Source organism: Hemitrygon akajei, chromosome 23, assembly GCF_048418815.1.
Source record: "Hemitrygon akajei chromosome 23, sHemAka1.3, whole genome shotgun sequence".
Classification (NCBI taxonomy): Eukaryota; Metazoa; Chordata; class Chondrichthyes; order Myliobatiformes; family Dasyatidae; genus Hemitrygon; species Hemitrygon akajei.
Genome location: NC_133146.1, coordinates 63,229,308 through 63,252,562, shown reverse-complemented (window position 1 = coordinate 63,252,562; position 23,255 = coordinate 63,229,308). Strand labels below are relative to the sequence as shown.

Genomic DNA, 23,255 nt, shown 5'->3' with positions numbered 1-23,255 from the left:
TCCACTAAATTACAGTGATGATATCACAGTTAAATAGTTGTTCATCCAGTGAGGGACACCGGTATCATTTATCATTTTGTGGGCAAAATTCTTCCTGATATGATAACAGGAGTAGTGGTCTTCAATCTTTAAATCATTTTTGGGCTCTAGAAGACCACAATAATTCAACCATATCTCTCTACTTAAGCAGTTTCCCAGTTTTCATATATTGCTCCAAAGAACAGCTTGTCAAAAATTCAAGTACAGTTTTGTTACTGACTTATAACGTATTGATTTCTCATTTTGCTTAGTCAGGTTACGGAAACAGTCAGGAGGGCTAAATTAGAAGCTGCCAGTCTTTCACCTCTGAAAGCTTTGTTCAAATCTTACTGGTGTAATTGATATTAAACAAATTGTTCCTCCTGTCAGCAACAAACCATCTGCTGGAAGAACTCAGCAGGTCAATAGCATCTGTAGGACGAAAAGAATCAACAACATTTCCAGACAAAACTCTGCATCAGGACTATTTCTTTCCTCTTACAGGTGGCACTGGACATGAAGAATTCCAGCAAATTGTATTGCTCCAGATTCCAGCATCTGCAGTCTCTCCTGTCTCCTTTGTCCATCCTTTCAGTTTGCATAAAAGAAAAGCCGTGCACATTGTTCCCTTGATATCTTTCAAACCTGTTTTTTTCTCTATAAACATCAAGATACAGACTGACTTGTTGGTAAACAAACTCAGCGCAGTACTTTCTGTATCACCATAATTTTTACCTACAATATCTGTGAGTGCCAAGAGACTTGCTGTTGGCTGGATAGGTCAGTTTGTAAAACCCTGGAATCACACCTGAACAGGTTTTGGCCAGAATGGTGAACTCACCGAGTTCCCTTCCCCCATCAACCTCCCCCATGTTTTCTGCTATTTAATATCAGTTCAATTGGCTACCTGGCTTCCAGAATCTTTGATAATATCAAGATGGCTTAGCAGCCAACTACATTAGTCAGAAGAGGGTACAGGAGCCTCAAGAACCACAACATCAGGTTCAGGAACCGTTATAACCCCTCATCCATCAGGCTCTTGAACCAGAGGGAATAACTTCATTCACCCCATCACTGAACTGTTCTCACAACCTACGGACTCACTTCCATTGACTCTTCATCTCATGTTCTCAATGTTTATTGATCAGTTATTTATTATTACAACTCTTTTCTCTTATTTTTATTTTCCCAGTTTGTTGTCCATTGCACGATGGTTATTTGCCAGTCTTGTGTGCAGTCTTCACTGATTCTATTGTGTTTATTGGATTTATTGAGTATGCCCACACGAAAACAAATCTCAGGGTTGAATATGGTGACATATATGTATTTTGGTAATAGGTCTATTTGATGTGGAACATTAAAGAATTCCCATGAACTGCAAACAATTAACATTTTAAACAACAATAATAACAAAGTGCACTCAGTACAGGGGTTCCCACGGATCCCTTGCTTAATGGTATTGGTCTGTGGCATAAAAAAGGTTGAGAACCCCTGACTTAGGGTAAGTTCACTCTGCAGCTAACAAGATCTAACAACATTGCTTGATGGCATTGAGTTTCAGAAATAGAGAAGGTATCGTGTTTCTATAGAAATGGTGTTGTTTCTGCCACACTGACATCTATCATCTTGATAAGTACAATCATTCATAATATTCAATTAATATCAGTCCAGCATACGCAGGGTTAAGATCAAAATCCTAAAAGGTCAATTGTTCTAAAATATGCCAATTCTTGGTTCCAATAGCAATAACTAAATGTCATCTGGTCGCCTCACTATAGGAAGGACGTGGAAACCATAGAAAGGGTGCAGAGGAGATTTACAAGGATGTTGCCTGGATTGGGGAGCATGCCTTATGAGAATAGGTTGAGTGAACTCGGCCTTTTCTTCTTGGAGCGATGGAGGATGAGAGGTGACCTGACAGAGGTGAATAAGATGATGAGAGGTGTTGATCGTGTGGATAGTCAGAGGCTTTTTCCCAGGGCTGAAATGGTTGCCACAAGAGGGCACAGGTTTAAGGTGCTGGGGAGTAGGTACAGAGGAGATGTCAGGGGTAACTTCTTTATGCAGAGTGGTGAGTGCGTGGAATGGGCTGCCAGCGACAGTGGTGGAGGCAGATACGTTAGGATCTTTTAAGAGACTTTTGGATAGGTATATGGAGCTTAGAAAAATAGAGGCTATGGGTAACCCTAGTAATTTCTAAGGTAGGGACATGTTCAACACAACTTTGTGGGCCGAAGGGCCTGTATTGTGCTGTAGGTTTTCTATGTTTGTATGTTTCTATTTGTATCTAGGTTAAATTCGATATTGTACCAATCATTAAAATAATGATTCTTAAAATATCTTTTGAGGAAGGTCCGAGGTAGGAAAGTACGTTGTGAAGAGGACATAAGGAAGCTAGAAAGGATTCACTGATGATAAATGGAGTGAGCGAAGATATGGTAAATGAAGCAGGAAGTGTGAAAATCAGAAACCTTCAGATGTACAGTAGAGAGCATCATAACAAGCTGCATGGTTCAGAACTGCACTTTGGCAGACAAGAGGGCTCTACAACAGGTAGTCAAAACTGCCCAACACATCACCGGCACCAGCCTACCTGCCATTAAAGCCATATATACAGAAAGGTACCAGAATTGGGCCAGCAATGAAGGACCCCACCCACCCTGCTCATGGACCCTTTGTCCCACTCCCATCAGGGTGGAGACTATGTAACATCCACACCAGGACCAGCAGACTCAAAAACAGTTACTTTCCCAACACCTCCACCCACCAGCACTACCTTATCATTTGCTGTGTTCAGACACCTCTGTGCATAGCGTCACTTCATGGACATACAATCAATCTATATCTATAAGCTATCTTATGTATTTACATATATTTATTGTGTTTTGTTATTATTGTGTTGTTTATCTTTTTTGTGCAGAAAATGACATTAAACAATCATGAAACTTGAAGAATATCATCGAAAAGGTGAGAGATTCCAGAACTCTGAGATGCAGCATGATCTAGAGCATGGGGTCACAAAAGGGTCGTGTCCAGGATATAAAAGGAATGAATAAAGGGAACAGAATGCTACAGTTCTTTGCTTGGGGATTACAGATTCATTGCTTCTGCTATACAGGACATTTGTGAAACCGTATCAGACTCACAGGTATTGGTCTACTTAAGGAAAGATGGTAATAGTTTATAAGCAATTTAAGGAAGGTTTACTAGATTGGTGTCTGAAAAATCACTGCTTGGAGAGAGAACCATGTGGAAAATGATTATTTTGTAGCATGAAGACTTACAGATGACCACGTCAATGTCAGGGGCTGTCATTCTTCAGCTGTAACTGGTTCACTTCCACTCCGTTCCTTTCCAGTTTTGATGAAGGGCCTCGGCCTGAAATGTTGACTATTTATAACCCGTCCGTAGATGCTCCTTGACTTTCTGACTTCCTCCAGCGTTTTTGTGTGTGCTGCTCGAGAGTTCTAGCATCTGCAGAATCGCTTGAGTCAGTCATGCTCTGCTATTTATCCTACAAGCCTGATTACACTTACCTTTCTCGAGGGTTGTAGTCCCGCGTTCAGAGTCTTAAATCACATGAATAAAATCAGCAGCTCACATTGTGCACACAGTTGGTAATCACGTAAAACATAACTCTTGAAATTTCCTCTGTCATTTTCAATTTCTCTAATAGAGCTCATTTACTGAGAATGAGGAAGTTCCCAAACTTCCTCAGAGGAATTCTGTCAGGGTTCTCTTATTTCCAGCACTCAAGAAGTAGCAGACACTTTCTCAGTAATTATGACCATTGGCTTCCTGTGAAGCAGTCAGTCCCATTTGATCCTCTGGTCTCGACACTGGAGCCAAGATTCATGACCATTTGCCTGTTCTATAATCTGCATTTTTTTCACACAAATGTTTGTCTGCTTTTATTTACAATAAGTTGGTATATATAATTTTCTGGATAGACAGTGTCTGATTAGGAGCAGTCAACATGGATTTGTAAGTGGAAGGTCATGTTTGAAAAATCTTATTGGATTTTTTGAAGAGGTTATGAGGAAAGTTGACGAGGGTAAAGCAGTGGATGTTGTCTATATGGATTTCAGTAAGGCCTTTGACAAGGTTCCGCAAGGAAGGTTAGTTAGGAAGGTTCAATCATTAGGTATTAATATTGAAGTAGTAAAATGGACTCAACAGTGGCTGGATAGGAGGTGCCAGAGAGTAGTGTTGGATAACTGTTTGTCAGGTTGGAGGCCGGTGACTAATGGTGTGCCCCAGGGATCTGTACTGGGTCCAATGTTGTTTGTCATATACATTAATGATCTGGATGTTGAGGTGGTAAATTGGATTAGTAAGTATGCAGATGATACTAAGGTAGGTGGCATTGTGGATAATGAAGTAGGTTTTCAAAGCTTGCAGAGAGATTTAGGCCAGTTAGAAGAGTGGGCTGAATGATGGCAGATGGAGTTTAATGCTGATAAGTGTGAGGTGCTACATTTTGGTAGGAATAATCCAAATAGGACATACATGGTAAATGGTAGGGCATTGAAGAATGCAGTAGAACAGAGTGATCTAGGAATAATGGTGCATAGTTCCCTGAAGGTGGAATCTCATGTGGATAGGGTGGTGAAGAAAGCTTTTGGTATGCTGGCCTTTATAAATCAGAGCATTGAGTATAGGAGTTGGGATGTAATGTTAAAATTGTACAAGGCATTGGTAAGACCAAATTTGGAGTATTGTGTACAGTTCTGGTCACCGAATTATAGGAAAGATGTCAACAAAAAAGAGAGAGTACGGAGAATATTTACTAGAATGTTACCTGGGTTTCAGCACCTAAGTTACAAGGAAAGATTGAACAAGTTAGGTCTTTATTCTTTGGAGAATAGAAGGTTGAGGGGGGACTTGATAGAGGTATTTAAAATTATGAGGGGGATAGATAAAGTTGATGTGGATAGGCTTTTTCCATTGAGAGTAGGGGAGATTCAAACAAGAGGACATGAGTTGAGACTTAAGGGGCAAAAGTTTAAGGGTAACATGAGGGGGAATTTCTTTACTCAGAGAGTGGTAGCTGTGTGGGATGAGCTACCAGTAGAAATGGTAGAGGCAGGTTCGGTATTGTCATTTAAAGTAAAATTGGATAGGTATATGGACAGGAAAGGAATGGAGGGTTATGGGCTGAGTGCGGGCCAGTGGGACTAGGTTAGAGTAAGCATTCGGCACGGACTAGAAGGACCGAGATGGCCTGTTTCTGTGCTGTAATTGTTATATGGTTATAAGCCACTGTATGATCTTAAATATTATTGGGGGAAGAATTCTTGATGTTCCATTATTAACTGATTGTAGTTTATTAAAGTTCAAAGTAAATAAATGTGTTATCAAAGTATATATGCAACCCTGAGATTCATTTTCCTGCAGGCATACTCAATAATCACCATATCAGAATCAATGAAAGACCGCACCAACTTGGGGATCAACCAGGGTGCAAAAGACACAATTTATGCAAATACAAAATGAAAGAAATAAGAATAACACATAAATAAGCAATAAATATCGAGAATATGAGAAGAAGAGTCCTTGAAAGTGAGTCCACTGGTTGTGGACAGTGGCAGGCAAGTGATTTTAAGTGAAGTTATCCCCTTTGGTTTAAGAGCCAGATTGTTGAGGGGAAATAACTGTTCCTGAACCTGGTGGTGTGAGTCTGGAGGCTCCTGTACCCTTTTCCTGATAGCAGCAGTGAGAAGAGAACATGTCCTATGTGGTGGGGGCTGGGGCGAGGTCGCTGACGATGGATGCTGATTTCCTGTGACAAAGTTCCATGTAGATAAGCTCAATGGTGGGGGCGGGGGTGTTCAATTACTGATTTGAAATAGTTATTAACTTTTTAAGAGAGTTTTTGTCGCCTTGTTGGAAAATAATGGACCTACACAAAGAAAAAGGAGAGGCACAATTGTATAGGCCATTTATCAAACTGTAACCTTATGCTAATTGCATTGTGAAACCTGACAATTTTTCTTTCTCCTGCCTGCACTACACTGTTGTTCACACTAAGTTCTTCTCATCTCTGCCCTTAACACCTTCCATTTTCAAAAGCTACCTCTCACAGATTCCCAAACAATCGATATTTTGTGTAGAAATCTCTCTACCGTGACACTTAATTTGGCAGAGTAGTCCTCCAACAGCATTTGGCAGCTTTGACAGAGATTCCTTAATGGCACTGAAGATAAAATTGTGTGAAATGTAGGAGTTTGTTTATTAGGAAGTATGAATAAGACTTGGAATATATTATTTTAATGACCAAAGTAAAGTTAGGCATGTCAATGGGATTACTTTGATAGCAATTCGAATTGTTAGTTAGAAATGAGCACCGCATTCAAGAGTTCAATTCCAACGACATCTGTAAAGAGTCTGTACGTTCTCTCTATAGAATTCATGGGTTTTCTCCAGGTGCTCTGGTTTCCACCCACAGTTGAAAAACATACCAGTTAGTAGGTTATTGGTCATTTTAAATTGTACCTTGATTAGGCTCGGGCTAAGTCAGGTGTTGCTGGGTGGTGCAACTCGAAGGGCTGGGAGGGCCTTTTCTGTGCTCTATCTCTAATTAAATAAATAGATAGAAACCCACTCTTCTCAGTTTGACAGAAACCATCTGTATGGCAGACTTATATGTTATCTACAGCATTGTAATGTACAGTTTTATTCTAATAAGACACTTCATGTCCTCAAACTAAGTATGCACTATACTCCTTCAAATTATGAACCTGATTTATTTGCAATGTTTTGGAAGTGAGAGTCATCACTTTAAAAAATTGATCTCCTAACAAATGGAAGAGTGCTCGATGCTGCACTTTACAAAATAAAAGCAAAGATGAAAGGCAGAAAATTACACCACTTGCAGGTAAAATGGAGGCCTAGTTCTGTCACCTGCTGATAGTTATGTCTGAGACATTCACAAGTGGTGTTAAATCTGCCTGGCTGCTATCACTGCAGTTTCCTGGGGCAAGTAATTTGTATGATCAAATGTATCTGGACACACTGGTGGAGCAGGAAGAAAATGGAGCATTAAACAACTTCAAGCAATAGCAGAAGCTGAGGTGACTGACAATGTCTTTCCTACCGTCAGCCCCGACTTCGCTTCACACTGTTTATGTCCACATCACCACTTATTTATTTATTTGAAGATACAACATGAAACAGGCCATTCCAGCCCTTTGATCCAGCAACCCCTGACTTAACCCTAACCTAACCATGGGATAATTTGTAGTACCAGCTACCCAGTGGTTCGCCCTTGGGCTGTGAGAGGAAACTGGAGGGCACATTCCACGGGGAGGACTCACAAGCTCCTTACAGAGGATGCCGGGCTTGAACTCCGACCTCCGATGCCCCGAGCTGTAATAGTGTCGCACTAACCGCTGAGTTAGTACTCCACATTCCACCCGTGTTCTTTTCCTTTTCTGCTTGAATGGAATAGAACTTTATTCCCATTGCTCAAGACAACGAGATTGTGATGCTACTGCAGTCCATACAAAACAAATATTTACAATGCACATGGTACAGCTTATGGTAATTTAAAACAAAATTCCCATACTAACCCATAACAAATGACTTTGATAGTCCAGAACACTCAAAGGCTACTGGTCCACTGGGATGCAGCGTTATTCAGCTGCACAACAGCCCTCGGGAAAGCTGAAGACTCAGGCTTAAGTTTCCCACTGGAACAAGTAATCGATAAATACAATCAGCCTGACTGGACATCTCCATACTGTTTCTAACGCTGTGATCCTTTTCTCGAGCATCCATGAGGAGGATACAATGCAATACTCAGGTACTTAACTCAGAGCCAATAATAGACCTAGATTTGTATTTGACTGATATTATAACTTTTTGTTTTGCCAGCTACTCTTTGAACTGACTGAACGTCTTGTGTTGAATCTATTATCAACTAGGACATTTAATATTTGAAAATGCTGGAGGTTAATTGCTTTCATCAGAAGCCTTTGGTATTTAATTAACGTTGGCCAGAATTTGTAGTGATAGTTCCTTTGATCATTTTGATGCAAACATAAGAAATAGGATCAGGAGTCGGCCATCTGGCCCGTGAAGCCTGCTCTGCCATTCAATAAGATCATGGCTGATCTCCATCTACCTGCCTTTTCCCCACAACCCTTAATCCCCCTACTATGCAAAAATCTATCCGACCTTGTCTTTAATATATTTACTGAGGTAGCCTCCACTGCTTCATTGGGCAGAGAATTTCACAGGTTCACAGATTCTCTGGGAAAAGCAGTTCCTACTGATCTCTGTCCTAAATCTACTCACCCGAATCCTGAGCTATGACCCCTAGTTCTAGTCTCACCACTGCTGGAAACAACTTTCCTGCCTCGATCTTATCTAAAATTGACAGCAGATTCAGCACTGATACAGAGAAACTAATGAGTCCTATCATTGCCATCAGTTCCATGATATGTGAACTTTTTACTCACTACAATAAATATGGACGACATGAGACAGCAGATTCTGAGTCTGGACATGAAGGCTGCCGGAAGAACTCAGTGGGTCAAGCGGCATCTGTGGGGAGGGGGGAAGGAATTATCGATGGTTCAGGTCAGCACTACTAAGCATTTATTTGACCAAGATTAACCAAATTATTAACAATTCACTGAGCTTCAGTATTTGCTAGCATCCCCTCAAACAATGCTTATTGTGACACTATTCCAGCTTGGGGAAACAGAGTTTGGAGTTCATTTCTGACATCATCTGTAAGAAGTCTAAACATCCTCCGCATTAAATGCATGGCATTCCTCCGGGTGCTCTGGTTTCCTCCCAGAGCTCAAAAATGTACTGGTTGGTAGGTTAATTCATCATTGTAAATTGTCCCATAATTAGGCTAGGGTTAAATCAGGTGATTGCTGGGCAGTGGGGTTCGAAGGGCTAGAAGGGCCTACTCCGCACTGTATCTCCATAAATAAATGCCCTGCAAAGTGAACTTTGTAGGAGTATGAACTTAAGAACAATTTTCAACATTGCTAGTAGTTTTATTCGCATGCTTTCTTTAATATGATTAATTAAAATCCAGGTTTTATACTTTGTGCTCTGCCTTCTGCAAGATTCCTTTTATTTTAAAGGCTGATCAGCCAGCTGTTTCCTCCTTTGATGATACAAAAGCTCATCACAGATACAATGAAATCCTAATGAGATGAAATCAATACACTAAAGATGCTAAATTGTTCTGGGTGTGTTATTTGATGCAACTGCAAAAAAAATAAATCTGGAGCCAATGCATATTCACTGGCGGTGTGAAACATTTGCAAACTTTCTTCCAAGTGGAGTCTCCAATTCAAGAATCTGCAGATGCTGGAATCTGGAGCAACAAATTACCTTATGGGCATCCCCATTCCCATTTCAACATGTTGGTCCATAGCCTCCTCTTGTATCAAGATGTGGCCACTCTCAGGGTGGAGGAGCAACACCTTGTATTCCAGCTGCCTAGTCTCCAACCTGATGGCATGAAAATTGATTTCTTCTGGTAATTTTTTGTTCTTTACCCCTCCCTCTTCCCTGTTCTATTCCCCACTTCTTACCTCTTCTCCTCACCTGCCTATCACTTCCCCCTGGTGCCCTCCTTCTTCCCTTTCTCCTATGGTCCACTCTCCTCTCCTAACAAATTCCTCCCTCTCCAACCCATGACCTTTGCCACTCACCTGGCTTCACCCATCACCTTCTAGCTTGTCCTCCTTACCTTCTCTACAGCTTTTTAATTGGGTACTTTCCCCCTGCCTTTCCAGTCCTGAAGAAGGGTCTTGGCCCAAAACATTGACTCTTTATTGATTTTCAAAGGTGCTGCCTGATCGGCTGAGTTCTCCAGCATTTTGTGTGTGTTGCAGCACACTATAGGCAATATCTGTTGAGGAAAAGAACATCGCCATTTCGGTTTGAAACCCTGCATCAAGGCCAAATTATTTCCATTGATACTGTTCGACCAGGTTCCTCTTCCACACAAGTTCTAACACGTACAATCTTGTGATATGTTGCAGAGTGCTGTAAACGTACCTAATGCAAATCCCATGCAAAATGCAATATCTGCAATTGCATAAACACTTCCGTATACAGAGACATGACGGAGGTCCACTAAGTAACCCATAATTGGCATCATTGAGGAATCCACCATTCCTAAAAAGAATTAGAACATTGATTTAGGGATGACAATTCAGGAAGAGCAAGCTACCCTTTAATACCCTATGTATGTTTCAATATTGTTCCTTATTATGTGCCGTTTTGTAAGACGTAAGCGATCATGGTCTACCTATGACCATGATAGTTCTTGGCAAATTTTTCTGCAGAACTGGCTTGCCATTGCCTTCTTCTGGGCTGTGTCCTTACAAGACAGGTGACCCCAGCCATTATTAATACCCCTCAGAGATGGTCTGCCTGATGTCACATAACCAGGGTGTAATATGCACCAGCTGCTTGTACAACCATCCACCACCTGCTCCCATGGCTTCATGTGACCCTGCTTAGGGGTTAACCTTGCCCAAGATGTATCTCCACCCGCCAGCCTATTAATCAATAGACTTATTTAAAAGGGCAGAGGAATTTGAAATATTGCCCCATTAACATAGATGCAGAAAAATGTTAAAAAGCATTTGGAGCTGTATTTAGATGAGAAAGGCATAGAGGGGTATTGGCCTCTGGGCAAATCTGATTAATACACATAAACATTGTGGTTTGCATGGGTCAGGGGTACAAAGAGGGGTATAGATAGGATAAATGCAAACCGGCTTTTTACACTGAGGATGAGTAAGATTACATCTAGAGTTCATGGGTTAAGGGTGAAAGGCAAAATGTTTAAGGGGGAAGGTAGATTTGAAGAATTAGAGAGGCTACAGAGGGACTTAGACAGATTAGGAGAATGGGCAAAGTGACAGATGAAATACAGTGTCAGGAAGTGTATGGTCATCCACTTTGGTAGAAGAAACAAAAGGGTTGACTATTCTGTAAATGGAGAGAAAATACAAAAAAACTGAGGTGCAAAGGGATTTGGGAGTCCTTGTGCAGGATTCCCTCAAGGTTAATTTGCAGATTGAGTTGGTGGTGAGAAAGGCAAATGTGATGTTAGCATTCATTTTAAGAGGATTGGAATATAAAAGCAAAGATGCAATGTGAATCTCCTTTGCACCCTCTCTAGTTTCAGCACATCCTTTCTAAGATAAGGAGCCCAAAGCTGTTCACAATACTCCAAGTGAGGCCTCACCAGTGCTTTATAAACTTTCAACATTATATCTTTGTCCTCTTAGAATGGATGTTAACAATATTTAGCCACTCTGCCTCCCTCATCACAGACTCAACCTGCAAATTAATCTTTAGGGAATTCTGCACAAGGACTCCAAAGTCCCTTTGCACCTCTGTTTTTATTTTGTATTTTCTCTCCATTGAGAAAATAGTCAACCCTTTCATTTCTTCTACCAAAGTGCACAGACACTTACTTCCATCTGTCATTTCTTTGCCCATTCTCCTAATCTGTCTAAATCCTTCTGTAGTCTCTCTACTTTCTCAAAACTAATTGCCCCTCCACTTATCTTCATATCATCTGCAAACGTTGCAACAAAAATATCAATTCCATCATCCAAATCATTGACATATAACATAAAAAGAACCAGCCCTAACACAGACCCCTGTGGAACACCATTAGTCACCAACAGCCACCCAGAGAGGCTCCCTTTATTCCCACTCTTTGCCTCATGCTGATCAGCCACTGCTTTATCCATGCTAGTATCTTTCCTGAAATACCATGGGCTCATAGTTTGTTAAGCCGCCTCATGTGTGGCACCTTGTCAAAGGCCTTCTGAAAATCCAGGTACACAATATCAGGTGATTCTCATTTGTCTATCCTGTTTGTTATTTCTTAAAAGAATTCCAACAGATTTGTCAGGCAAGGCTTTCCTTTGTGGAAACCATTCTGACTGTGGCCTGTTTTATCATGTGTCTCCAATTACACTGAGACCTTGTCCTTAATAATCGACGCCAACATCTTGCGAATTACTGTAATCAGACTAACTGGCCTATAATTTACCTTCTTCTGCTCCTCTCCCTTCTTCAAGAGTGACTCTTCCAATACCATTACAGAATCTAATGATTTTTGAAAGGCAGAGGTTGATAGATTCTTGATTTGTCAGGGCATGAAGAGATATAGAGAGATAGTATGCAAATGAGGCTGAGAGGGAAAATGAATCAGCCACGATGAAATGGCAGAACAGATTCAGTGGGCCGAATGGCCTAGTTCTGCTCCAATATCTCATAGTCTTATGGTCTTAAAATGTGGCTAATATTCAAGTGCATAAAATGAAAAAGTTAAAATAACAATTAATCTTCTAGAATATTAGTAAATGATTGAAGCTATTTTTAATTGTCCAGATGGTACAATCTATGTGGTTTAACACAACTCATAATGATCTAACCACAATTCTCTAAAATTTGTTATTTGACTATTTCACTGACCTAGGGAAGAACAAGACTGGACACTAAATCTGCTGAAATAGGGACAAGGTAAGGCAATGTTTTAAATAGGGTTCTCAACCTGGAGGTTCATGGACCCCTCGCTGAACTTTAGGAGTCCATGGGAACTCCTGAATGAGGTGGAGAATCAATGTTTTTTGTTTTCCTGCATAAACATTGCTTGTCTTTCTTAATGTTTCATGCCCTTATCGCTTTACTTTATTACTTTATTGTCACCAAACAATTGATACTAGAGCATACAATCATCACAGCGATATTTGATTCTGCACTTCGTGCTCCCTGGAGTACAAATCAATAGTAAATATTACAAAAAATTAAATTATAAATCACAAATAAAAAATAGAAAAGGGAAAGTAAGGTAGTGCAAAAAAAAACCGAGAGACAGGTCCAGATATTTGGAAGGTACGGCCCAGATCCGGGTCAGGATCCGTTCAGCAGTCTTATCACAGTTGGAAAGAAGCTGTTCCCAAGTCTGGCCGTATGAATCTTCAAGCTCCTGAACCTTCTCCCGGAGGGAAGAGGGACAAAAAGTGTGTTGGCTGGGTGGGTCATGTCACAGCACTATAGTCTAAAATGTTAATATGATATTATATGATAAGTATTTTTGTGAATGGGGAAAAAGCTATAACCTGATTTGTGAATTCTGTTTCATAGATAAACCATATTTTCTAGTTTCTTAAATATCACAGGTAAGATCTAATGGTAAAGTTTTTATCTCTTTGTTTGATGTGGATTCCGGACAACAACCCAACCTGTACATTTCAGTACATCTGAACCTCAGGATAACATACAGGAGTTATTTAATTTATGCTGAGCTAGTCATGATTGAGGCTGAACTTAAACTAGACAATATCCTGTCTTATACGATAGAGTTTCAAGCATTTCAGTTAAACCTTCAGTTAAGAAAAGATTGTCTTGCAAAGAACCTACAGTACTTCTCACCTATGGCAAAACCAACTCCAAAGTTTGGTACAATAAGTCCATAAATATTTTTGGCAAACGGCACCTGTTAATGAAACAGAGGTGTTATTTATCTCGAAAACAAAACATTTTCTCTTAGTTCCTAATTTCTTCTGAAACTGCTTCTGTTCAGTGTCAGTAACAATTTCAGAATTGTAAACATCCATTCTTTGATTTATCAGCGGAAGATGGGTTTGTACTTCTTGCTAGTTTAGGGTCCTAACTGCAATATGAACATTTTAATAACAGTGAGAATCAATTCTGTGTACAAAGTCAACAACTATTAATATTTTGCTTTTCCAACTTTTGATGGGAAAATGTTGAACACTTAAGATGCCAGGAATAACTTCTCAGTGTTAGCAGGTGGATGACTTTGCTCAGCAATGGATTATGGGCAAAGAAAGTCTGTCAAATGTCAGGTTTTTGTTCATTAATGAGGGCAATAGCAATTTTGGAATTGAAAATGTTTATGAATCTCCTAAAAAATAATCGTTGCCCAGATTTAATACACGTGGTTATAGAATGGATTCTAGTCAAATTATATTGAAAATATTTTCCTTCCAAGCGAATACAACAGTGGTTCAATGGATAACGCTGTGTCTCATAGCTCCATTGATCCTGGTTTGATCCCAAGCTCCAATCTGTCTATGGGTACTGCATGCTCTTTCTGTGACCAAAGACTTTCCTCCCATATCCCAAAGGTTGCTGGGTAACACTACCCCTAGGATGGAGCTGATGAGCACAAGAGAGAATCATTACAGTATAAAGAAATTATTGAGAGAATGGTGTAGGTAGGGTTGGCCCAATGATTGAAGCAAATAATCGAGGGAATGGTGTATACAGGGTTAGCCCATTGATTGAAGGAAATAATCGAGGGAATGGTATATTGAGCCCATCAAGTCTATGGTGGCTCTCAGAGAAAATGTCCTTTTCTCTGTTCCATAAATTATAAGAAGTCGGGACATACAGGTAAAACAGCCAACACTTATTACTGTTAAAACAAAGAAATTATGCCTTAGCTGCGAAAATTTTAAATCATGAACCACTTTCACAAATAAGTACTTAACATATCTGTAAATGGACTGGAGAAGGTTAGTTTAATTTGAAAGCATTAATATATTTCAGGAAATAAACATGTCACATTTCATTACAGGACGTCTAAAATAGACCTTAAATGAGATTACTTAGCCTCGAGGTAGTTGGTGATCTTATTATTGTTGCTAAACTTACACAAACAATGCTTATTCCAACGATTATCATTCCCAGGAGAGAACACAACCACCTGAGAAGAAATTGGATCTGATCAGAACAGGATTTACAGACAATGCTCATCACTTTGTTTCAAGGAGCTTGCAACATCCTTAATATGGCAAGTGGCTGAGAAATGTTTTTGTCTGGTTGCTAAACCTATATATTTACTTTTATCAAATAAGCCCATATGAGTTCATTTCCTCAGCAAGTAAACATCCAACTTAGTTGAAGATTTGAATCTCTGGATATCTATCAATCTGTTGCATTATTAAACTCGTCAGACTCCATTGCATAGATTTTGAGAGCCATGTTTGATAAGCGGTTCACAAGATCATTTCCTACCTGCCCATTCTGTGCGCAAGGACACCAAAGATGTTAGTTCCAATTATATATGAGACACTTGCTGGAACAAAAGCAATGCCTGCAAATCAAAACATAGCTTATCAGTATTAATGTCACTCAGACGTAATGAAATCACTGACTGCCAGCAGGAGGTATTGATAACTGGAAGGGTAATAAAATGCTGCCCATATGAATGAACAGTTCTCATTTCCTGTTGAACTGGAATAACAGCCGTTCAAAGATAATATCGGTATTGCGTCAGTTTTGAAACTAGTCTTTACTTTTAAACTGTTGCTTTTATTTGGTAATGCCTTCTGGAAATGTGTTGTTTACCGAACACAATTCATACAATATTCACTAAGTATTTGTTATGGTTAACCAATAAACATTTAAAATTTGGTCATTAGTATTTTTCTTTTGTGTATCATCAGCCTGACCATTCCCTTTCTCTTCTACTTTCTGGGAGACAGTACAGGAACTTGAAAGCGCATGATGTCCAGACTTAAAAAATTTTCTTCCCACTGCAATCTGACTTTAAAGCCACAGGCACAAGCTGGTTTCTCACCCTCTCCTTTCCAGTCCTGATGAAGGGTCTTGGCCCAAAACATTGACTTTTGATTTCTTTTCACGGACGTTACCTGACCTGCTGAGTCCCTCCAGCACTTTATGTGTGTGGCTGCTGAATGAATCACCTCTTTCACATACCCTCACCCACATGCTGCCATGTTCTCATGCTCTCAGTTAGTCAGCTATTGTCACTTCAGTATTTTGTGCACTGCAATCGTACCTTTCTGCTGTTCTGTGCCCATCATTGTACTTACTGTTGCAACTGGTGTTGCTTCCTCCACCAACAAAGGAACGTCACTGCACTTCAACTACACTCAATGGCTTCCTTATTAGGTACACCAGTACATTGCTCATGAATGCAAATATCTGATCAGCCAATCATGTGGCTGCAATTCAGTTCACAAACGCTTGCAGACATGGTCAAGAGGTTCAGTTGTTGTTCAGACCAAACATCAGAATGGGGAAGAAATGTGATCTAAGTGACTTTGACCGTGGAATGATTGTTGGTGCCTAATGGGTGGTTTGAGTATCTCTGAACTTGCTGATCTCCTGGGATTTTCACACACAGCAGTTTCTTGAGTTTACAGAGAATGGTGCAAAAAAATCATCCAGTAAGTGGCAGCTCTGTGGGCAAAAACACCTTTTTGCAAATAAGAGAATTCAGAGGAGAATGGCCAGACTGAGAGGAAGGCAACAGTAACTCAAATAACCATATATTACAAAAGTGGTGTGGAGAGGAGCATCTCTGAATGCACAACATGTTGAACCTATATTTTTTTAGAAGTTTGAGGAGATTTGGCTTGTCAACTAAAACAGTTGAAAACTTCTAACTTTGTGGAGAGCATTTAGAGCCCCAAACAGTCCTTCCAGGTGAGGTGACACTTCACCTGTGAGTCTGTTGGGAGCGTATACTGTGTTCAGTGCTCCCCGTGTGGTCTCCTGTATATCTGGCAGGGTAGCCTCCAACCTGATGGCATGAACATTGATTTCTCAAACTTCCGGTAATGACCCCCACCCCCCTTCACCATTCCCCACACCCATTTTGTCTTCTCCTAGCAGGTTCCACCTATTCCAGTCTTGTATCTCTTTCACCAATCAACTTCCCAGCTCTTTACTTTATCCTTGTCCCTCCCAGTTTCACCTACCACCTTGTATTTCCCTCTGCCCTCCCCTCCACCCTTTAAATCTACCCCTTATCTTTTGTTCTCCAGTCCTGCCGAAGGGTTTCACCCCGAAACATCAACTGTACTCTTTTCCATAGAAGCTGCCTGACCTGCTGAGTTCCTCCAGCATTTTGTGTGTGTTGGGTGGAGATCATTCTGACTGGCTGCATCTGGTATGGCGGGGGGGGGGGCGGCGGTGTTTACGGCACAAGATTGAAGTTGGTTCCAGAACTTGTAATATTAGTCAGCTCCATCATGGTACTGGCCTCCATAGTATCCAAAACATATTCAAGGAGAGGTGCATCCTTCATTAAGGATTCCCACCACCAAGGACATGCCCTCTTCTCATTATTACCATTGGGAAGGAGGTACAGAAGCCTGAAGGCACACACTCTATAATTCGGGAACAGCTCCTTCCTCTCTGCCATCCGATTTCTAAATGAACATTCAACCTATGAACACTACCTCACTACTTTCTACTTTTGTTTTTATTGCACTACTTATTTTAACTTAACGATTTAATATACACAATTTAATATACCTACTGTAACTCATTTTTCTCTATTGTGCATTTCTTTGTACTGCTGCTGTAAAGTTAACGAATTTCTCAGCATATGTTGATGATACTAAACCTGATTCTGATTCAGATTCTGACCTTGGAGTGGATGGGTGTCAGCAGAGGAGAGCAGTCCTGTACCTAATAAAGTGGCCAGTGAGTGTATCGAACAATAAACTAATCACTCGAAAGACCAGTGTACCTCAGACATAACAAGTATTCAACTCCTTTAAAGGCAACTCATACTCAAATTTAACAGTAAGATGTGCAGCAGGTAAACCGTGTTGTACATTTGAGTTTGGAACTAATGGAGAATTAGAAAAAAATTGCCCATGATGTTTGATGTGATGGTGCAAAAGGTATTTCAAGAAAGGTAAGTGAGACTGGAAACCAACTCCTTCAGCAGATTCATAAGACCTTAGTAATCAGTCATGGGGAAGCAATCACAATGTATTAGACAATAGCAGCAGGAGTAGGCCATTCGGCCCTTCGAGCCAGCATTCATTTATGATGTCTAGGGGAATTCTTCCATGGTCTTCCCTGGTGATTAACAAGGATTTCAAACAAAAAGTGGTACAAGTTTATATTTACCCAATTGCCATTTCGCTGAACACATGGTCTCCATCATCCAAATAGGCAAGGCTGGTTCCAACATGGCAATGCCCATGTTTGCAAAGCATATGGCTCCTTAGTAACAGAAACAAGTGATTAATGATGCCCACCAGTTATTCATTCTCATGCATTGCCAAGAGAAGTCAATAAAATGACGTTAATTCAGAAGGACTTTCGAGAGAAATACATACTTTATCTTAAGTTATTCTAAGAAAGAAAATACAAAATAAAATCCAGTTGTGTGAGTAATCATACAAAATATTTCTATTTTTTCACATTTTAATATTTATTATTAAAAGGTTAAACCACTTATGTAAACAAGTCTGTTCAATTTTCAACAGGTTTAATCAAAAACTGAACACATCTATATTTGCATTACTGTTTGCCAAGATGTTATCCATTATTGCATCAAGCCAGATGATAGACTAACCTTTGAGGCACACCTAAAACCATTCAAAAATTATTACTTTTGTAAGGTGTGAGAACACCTCATCTTAGTCTCACATGAATACCATGTCCAACCTACAGGAAAGTTGGCTGCATTTATATCCTACTGTCCTAAGATTCGTAGTTACCAAGTGACAAGACTACCTTAAATGTTAATGTCAAGAGTCTGATATTTATACAGCAAGCCATCTGGGCCCATGTTAAATTAGATTTTGTATCAAGGCAATATTCATATCTTTACGTCACAAAATACACAGCAATTGAACTTTGGAAAGTGAAGCATGTAATTGTAATGAGAAACAAAATGGAAGAAATTCAAGTGGATCAGGAAGTATCAGTAGAGAGGGAGGCAGTGAATCTCTCAGGTTAATGACTGGAGGATTTTTATCATTAAGGACTCTCACCACACAGGATATCCTCTTCCTCATTACTACCATCAGGGAGCAGGCACAGGAGCCTGAAGGCCCACACTCAACATTTGAGGCACTGCACCTTTCTTCTCTACTATCAGAATTCTAAATGATTCATGAATCTATGAAAACTTTCTCACTGTTCTCCTTTTGCACTGTTTATTTACATATTTATTTCACTTATAATAATTTTTATGCTTTGCACTGTACTTCAGCAACAAAAAAAATTCACTGACATATGCCAGTGAAAATAAACCAGATTCTGATTTCCCGCATAACTTTGAAATTCCATGATCAACTAGTTTATTTTTTTAACCAATATGCATTTCATTCATGGGGAAGACTAACAAGCAGCAAATTTTATTATAGAAAAATGCACAGCAGTTTAAAAGGAACAACATTTTATTGAAAAAGAGACATGAAAGATGACAAAAGTGGAGCCTTTCTAATTTAGGGAGAAATTTTTGGTCTGTAAATTCCAGTGTCCATCCTCTCCAAGTTACAATTGCAATTGAAGTCCTCTGGAACACTGCTGACTATCTCACCTGGTTAGACCAAGTGGCTCTTGACTAATCCCTCATTCGTAATGCCTGTCACAAAGCAATAGCAAACTTCCTGCTTTAAGAATCTACCAGTCATAAGTTTGGGTGTGTATGGGGTAGACAGGGTTAGGGGTATCACCTCTGGTGAAGGGGCTTGTTGTGTCCATTCGGGGGCAGAGTGTCCTTTGGCCCCCACTGGACACTCTGCTCTCACCAGTGACTCCAGTAGCGGCCACACCCGGTACACCACTTCAACAGGCGGGCTAAAGCAGGTGAGGTTTAGACCAGGTAATACCTCAGTGAGGTAGGGACATGCCTGTCGCAGCATGCTAAGCCAACTCTGGCAGACTGGGTGGGTAAAATCTGCAGTGGGATCCAACAGATAGGAAGCCAGTTCTGTAACACTACATGGAGAGTACAGAAGAAGTCATGGTCATCCACTGCAATTAAGGAAGACCCTTGTTTGTGACACATGTTTGTACCTAGATCTGGATGTCTGAGGGCAAGAGAGTGGAACTGGCCCAGTGAAACTCCTTTTCTTTAGTGGAAAACTCTCCTGCACAGGTTTCCAGTTCTCCTCAGACAGAATGGACACCACTAATCATAAGTTCAAAGGTGTCTGCCACAAAATAAATTTGGTCGTTCATCCCCAAATTTGCACTGAATATTTAAAACTTGCCACTGACTCTTAACTATCCAGAAACTCCTCCTTGTTCTATTGATCTGTGATTAATTTGAAGCATAAAAATGATCCTGAACTTCAGGGTCAGAATTTCAATGGAAAATGGGATTTTTGTCAACCCATATCTGGGCTAATGGCAATTTCCCACTGGATGCTGGCCAACCTGAAAGAAAGGGAAGAGGTGGTTCCAGAGAGGAAATTCCCCAGTTCTTGTCTGGTGTTCCAGTGATGGGAAGAAAGAGGATTAAAAAGTCATATTATACATACTGTAAATAAGCCCACCACATCCTTGCAAGCACTTATCCACATTTATCCCATTTACCAACACCTTGGCAATTGAAATGTTCACCCATATGCTTCCTAAATAGATAAAGAATATTTGCATTCACCAGATTTATGGACAATGTGTTCCAATCTGCATACACCTTCTGGGTGAAAAATAATTTCCACACTTTATACTCTTGCTTTTCACCTTAAGCCTCTGTCCTCTGCCCCAAGGTAAAGTTTCTTACTATCCACCTTATCTATGCCTCTGTAAATTCTGTGCACCTTAATCCAGTCCTCCTTTGGTTTCCTCTGCTCAAAGAAAAACAAACCTTGCTTATCCAGTTTCTCCTCGTAACTGGCAACATTCATCCTGGGTAACCAACTTCAGGGCCGAACGGTAGTGTAATGGTCAGCACCAGTGACCCAAGTTCAATTCCCACCACTGCCTGTCAGGATGTTCGCCCTGTGGCCACCAGCTACTCCAGTTTCCTCCCACGGTCCGACTGGTAGGTTAATTGGTCATTGTAAGTTGTCCTGTGATTAGGCCAGGGTTAAATCGGGGGTTGCTGGTCTATGCAGCTCGAAGGGCTGGAGTGGCCTGCTCCATGCTGAATCTCAATAAATAAGGAAATAAACGAATCCTCCCCTGTGCAATCACATGATTCCTAGAACCAGACACATGCCAAATGTGGCTTCATCAATGTTTCAAAGTTTTACCAAGATCTCCTTACTCTTTTCTTACTAATGTTATTTTATGTAGCAAGACTGCATGGAATAGGCCCTACTGGCCAGTAACCCCAACCACACCAATTTAACCCTAACCTAATTATAGGATGATCTACAATGACCAATGACGATGGGTCTTTGGACTGTGGGAGGAAAGTGCAGCACACTTCACAGGGATGCTGGGATTGAACTCCAAACTGCGATGCTCTGAGCTGTGATAATGTCGCGCTAACCGTGACACCCCTTATGTTGAATGTCCCAGCCAAGGAAAGCAAGCATTCTGTACAGTATATCTACCTCAGCACCCTGTCCATCTGTGCTGCCACCCTCTTTGAACAGGTAGAGTGAGATTCCTTTATGGTTCATTTCTCCCCAGAACCACCAACCCCGACTTGCATGGTAAATATTTGAATCTTAGCAGAACTTACCAAATTGCATTGACTTGCACATAGCACAGTTTAATCCCACCTGCCATCGTCCTGCCCACCGTTCCCTCTAATTTTTGTTAAAACTATGCAAAACAACTATTGCTCTGAGCAGGAAATTCTTACCTGACAACTGCATTGTAATTTTTTAAATACACATACAATGAAAATTTAAAATGGAAATTGAAAAATCACACACTTTTCATTTTATTTATTAATTGAGCGCTATAATAAAAAAACTACAACAAAGGAAGTTTTCTCAAACTTCTAGCTGTGTCCAATTCCAGCTGCGCAGCCACAAAGACTATGTGCATGGGAGCATTTCAGTTACAGCGTGGCCGTGCACCCACACAGCTTAGAGGAACAGTGGTCCTGCTCAACACCACTCTGTCTCATAAGATGACTTACTATCAACGGCCCCACACATTTTCACAAAATGGTTTTAACTATTGCAGCCAAGGCATATTGCTCTGCTCCCTAGCACCACAACAGCCTCATGGTATTGTCTGTTTTGTGTTCCCCTGGATCTCAGCCTCTCACCCTCACTACCCCCCCACTAATGGATGCCATAGTAGTGTAGTGGTTAGCACATCAGTATTACAGCACAGGGCATCGGAGCTGTGAAATCAGTTCTAGAGCCCTCTGTACGAGTCTATACAGCCTCTCAGTGGAAAGTATGGCTTTCCCCTCAGAGGTCCGGTCTCCTCCACAGGCCAAAAATGTACCAGGTAGGTTAACTGCTCATTGTAAGTTGTGCCGTGGTTAGGCTATGGTTAAATCGTGGTTGCTGGGCAGAAGGGCCCGTTCCACACCGTGTCGCTGAATAAATAAATAAATCTTACAGGCTTACAGTACAGAAATTTACCTTTGAAAAGAAAAACAGGACTGACAAGAGAATTGGCATAGCAGGTGCAGTTGTTCTGGAAAGCAAAGCCTTAGTTTGATCAAATCTTCCCCCAGAGGCATCAGAACAGATTGATGAAGGTAATGTAGTTGATATATTTGATGGAGACTTTAATAGGCATTTCGCACAGTGGAAAACTGATCCAAAAAGTTAGAACCCAAAGGGGGTTGGCAAATTAGATTCAAAACTGGTTTGGTAATAGGAGGCAGAAGGTATTTTTAGAAAGTAACATTATGTACATGTAGGAGAAATGATTAGGAAGTTCTCAGATAACATGGAAATTAGTGCTGTTGTTCATAATGATAAGACCATAAGATATAGGAGCAGAACTAGGCCATTTCATCATTGCTTGTCCATTTTCCCTCTCAGTTCCAAGCGCCCACCTTCTCTCAAGCATTTATCCACCTCTGCCCTCAATATACCCAATGATTTGGCCTCCAGAGCTGCCTGTGCAGCAAATTCCACAGATTCACCACTCTCCAGCTAAAGAAAATACTCCTCATTTTGAAATGATGCCCCTCTATTTTGAGGCTGTGTCCTCTGGTCTGAGAATCCCCCACCATAGGAAACATCCTCTCCACATCGAGTCTATGAAGGCCTTTCAACATTAGATAGGTTTCGGTGAGGTCACCAGAATTCTTCTGAATTGCAGTGAGTACAGGAGCAGAGCCATCACACGTTCCTCATATGACAAGCCTTTCAATCCTGAAATCATTTTCATGAACTTCATTTGAACCCTCTCCAATGTCAGCACATCCTTTCTTAGATAAGAGGCCCAAGCTACTCACAATACTCCAAGTGAGACCTCTCCTGTGCTTTATAAGGTCTCAACATTACATCCTTGCTTTCATATTCTAACCCTCCCAAACAGAATGCTAACGTCACATTTGC

The 23,255-nt window shown here is 40.6% G+C and overlaps 1 protein-coding gene across 1 annotated transcript in view; it reads right to left on the bottom strand.

Moving 5' to 3' along the window:
* slc18a2 (solute carrier family 18 member 2) overlaps positions 1-23,255 on the bottom strand; it is a 76,003-nt gene that overhangs the window by 3,611 nt on the left and 49,137 nt on the right. Inside the window, exons 10-14 of the mRNA XM_073027846.1 lie at positions 17,941-18,036; positions 15,064-15,142; positions 14,701-14,752; positions 13,453-13,516; positions 10,048-10,167 (exon numbers count right to left, since the gene is read on the bottom strand). Coding sequence (XP_072883947.1) covers positions 10,048-10,167; positions 13,453-13,516; positions 14,701-14,752; positions 15,064-15,142; positions 17,941-18,036 — 411 coding nt within the window. The remainder of the gene's footprint in view (positions 1-10,047; positions 10,168-13,452; positions 13,517-14,700; positions 14,753-15,063; positions 15,143-17,940; positions 18,037-23,255) is intronic.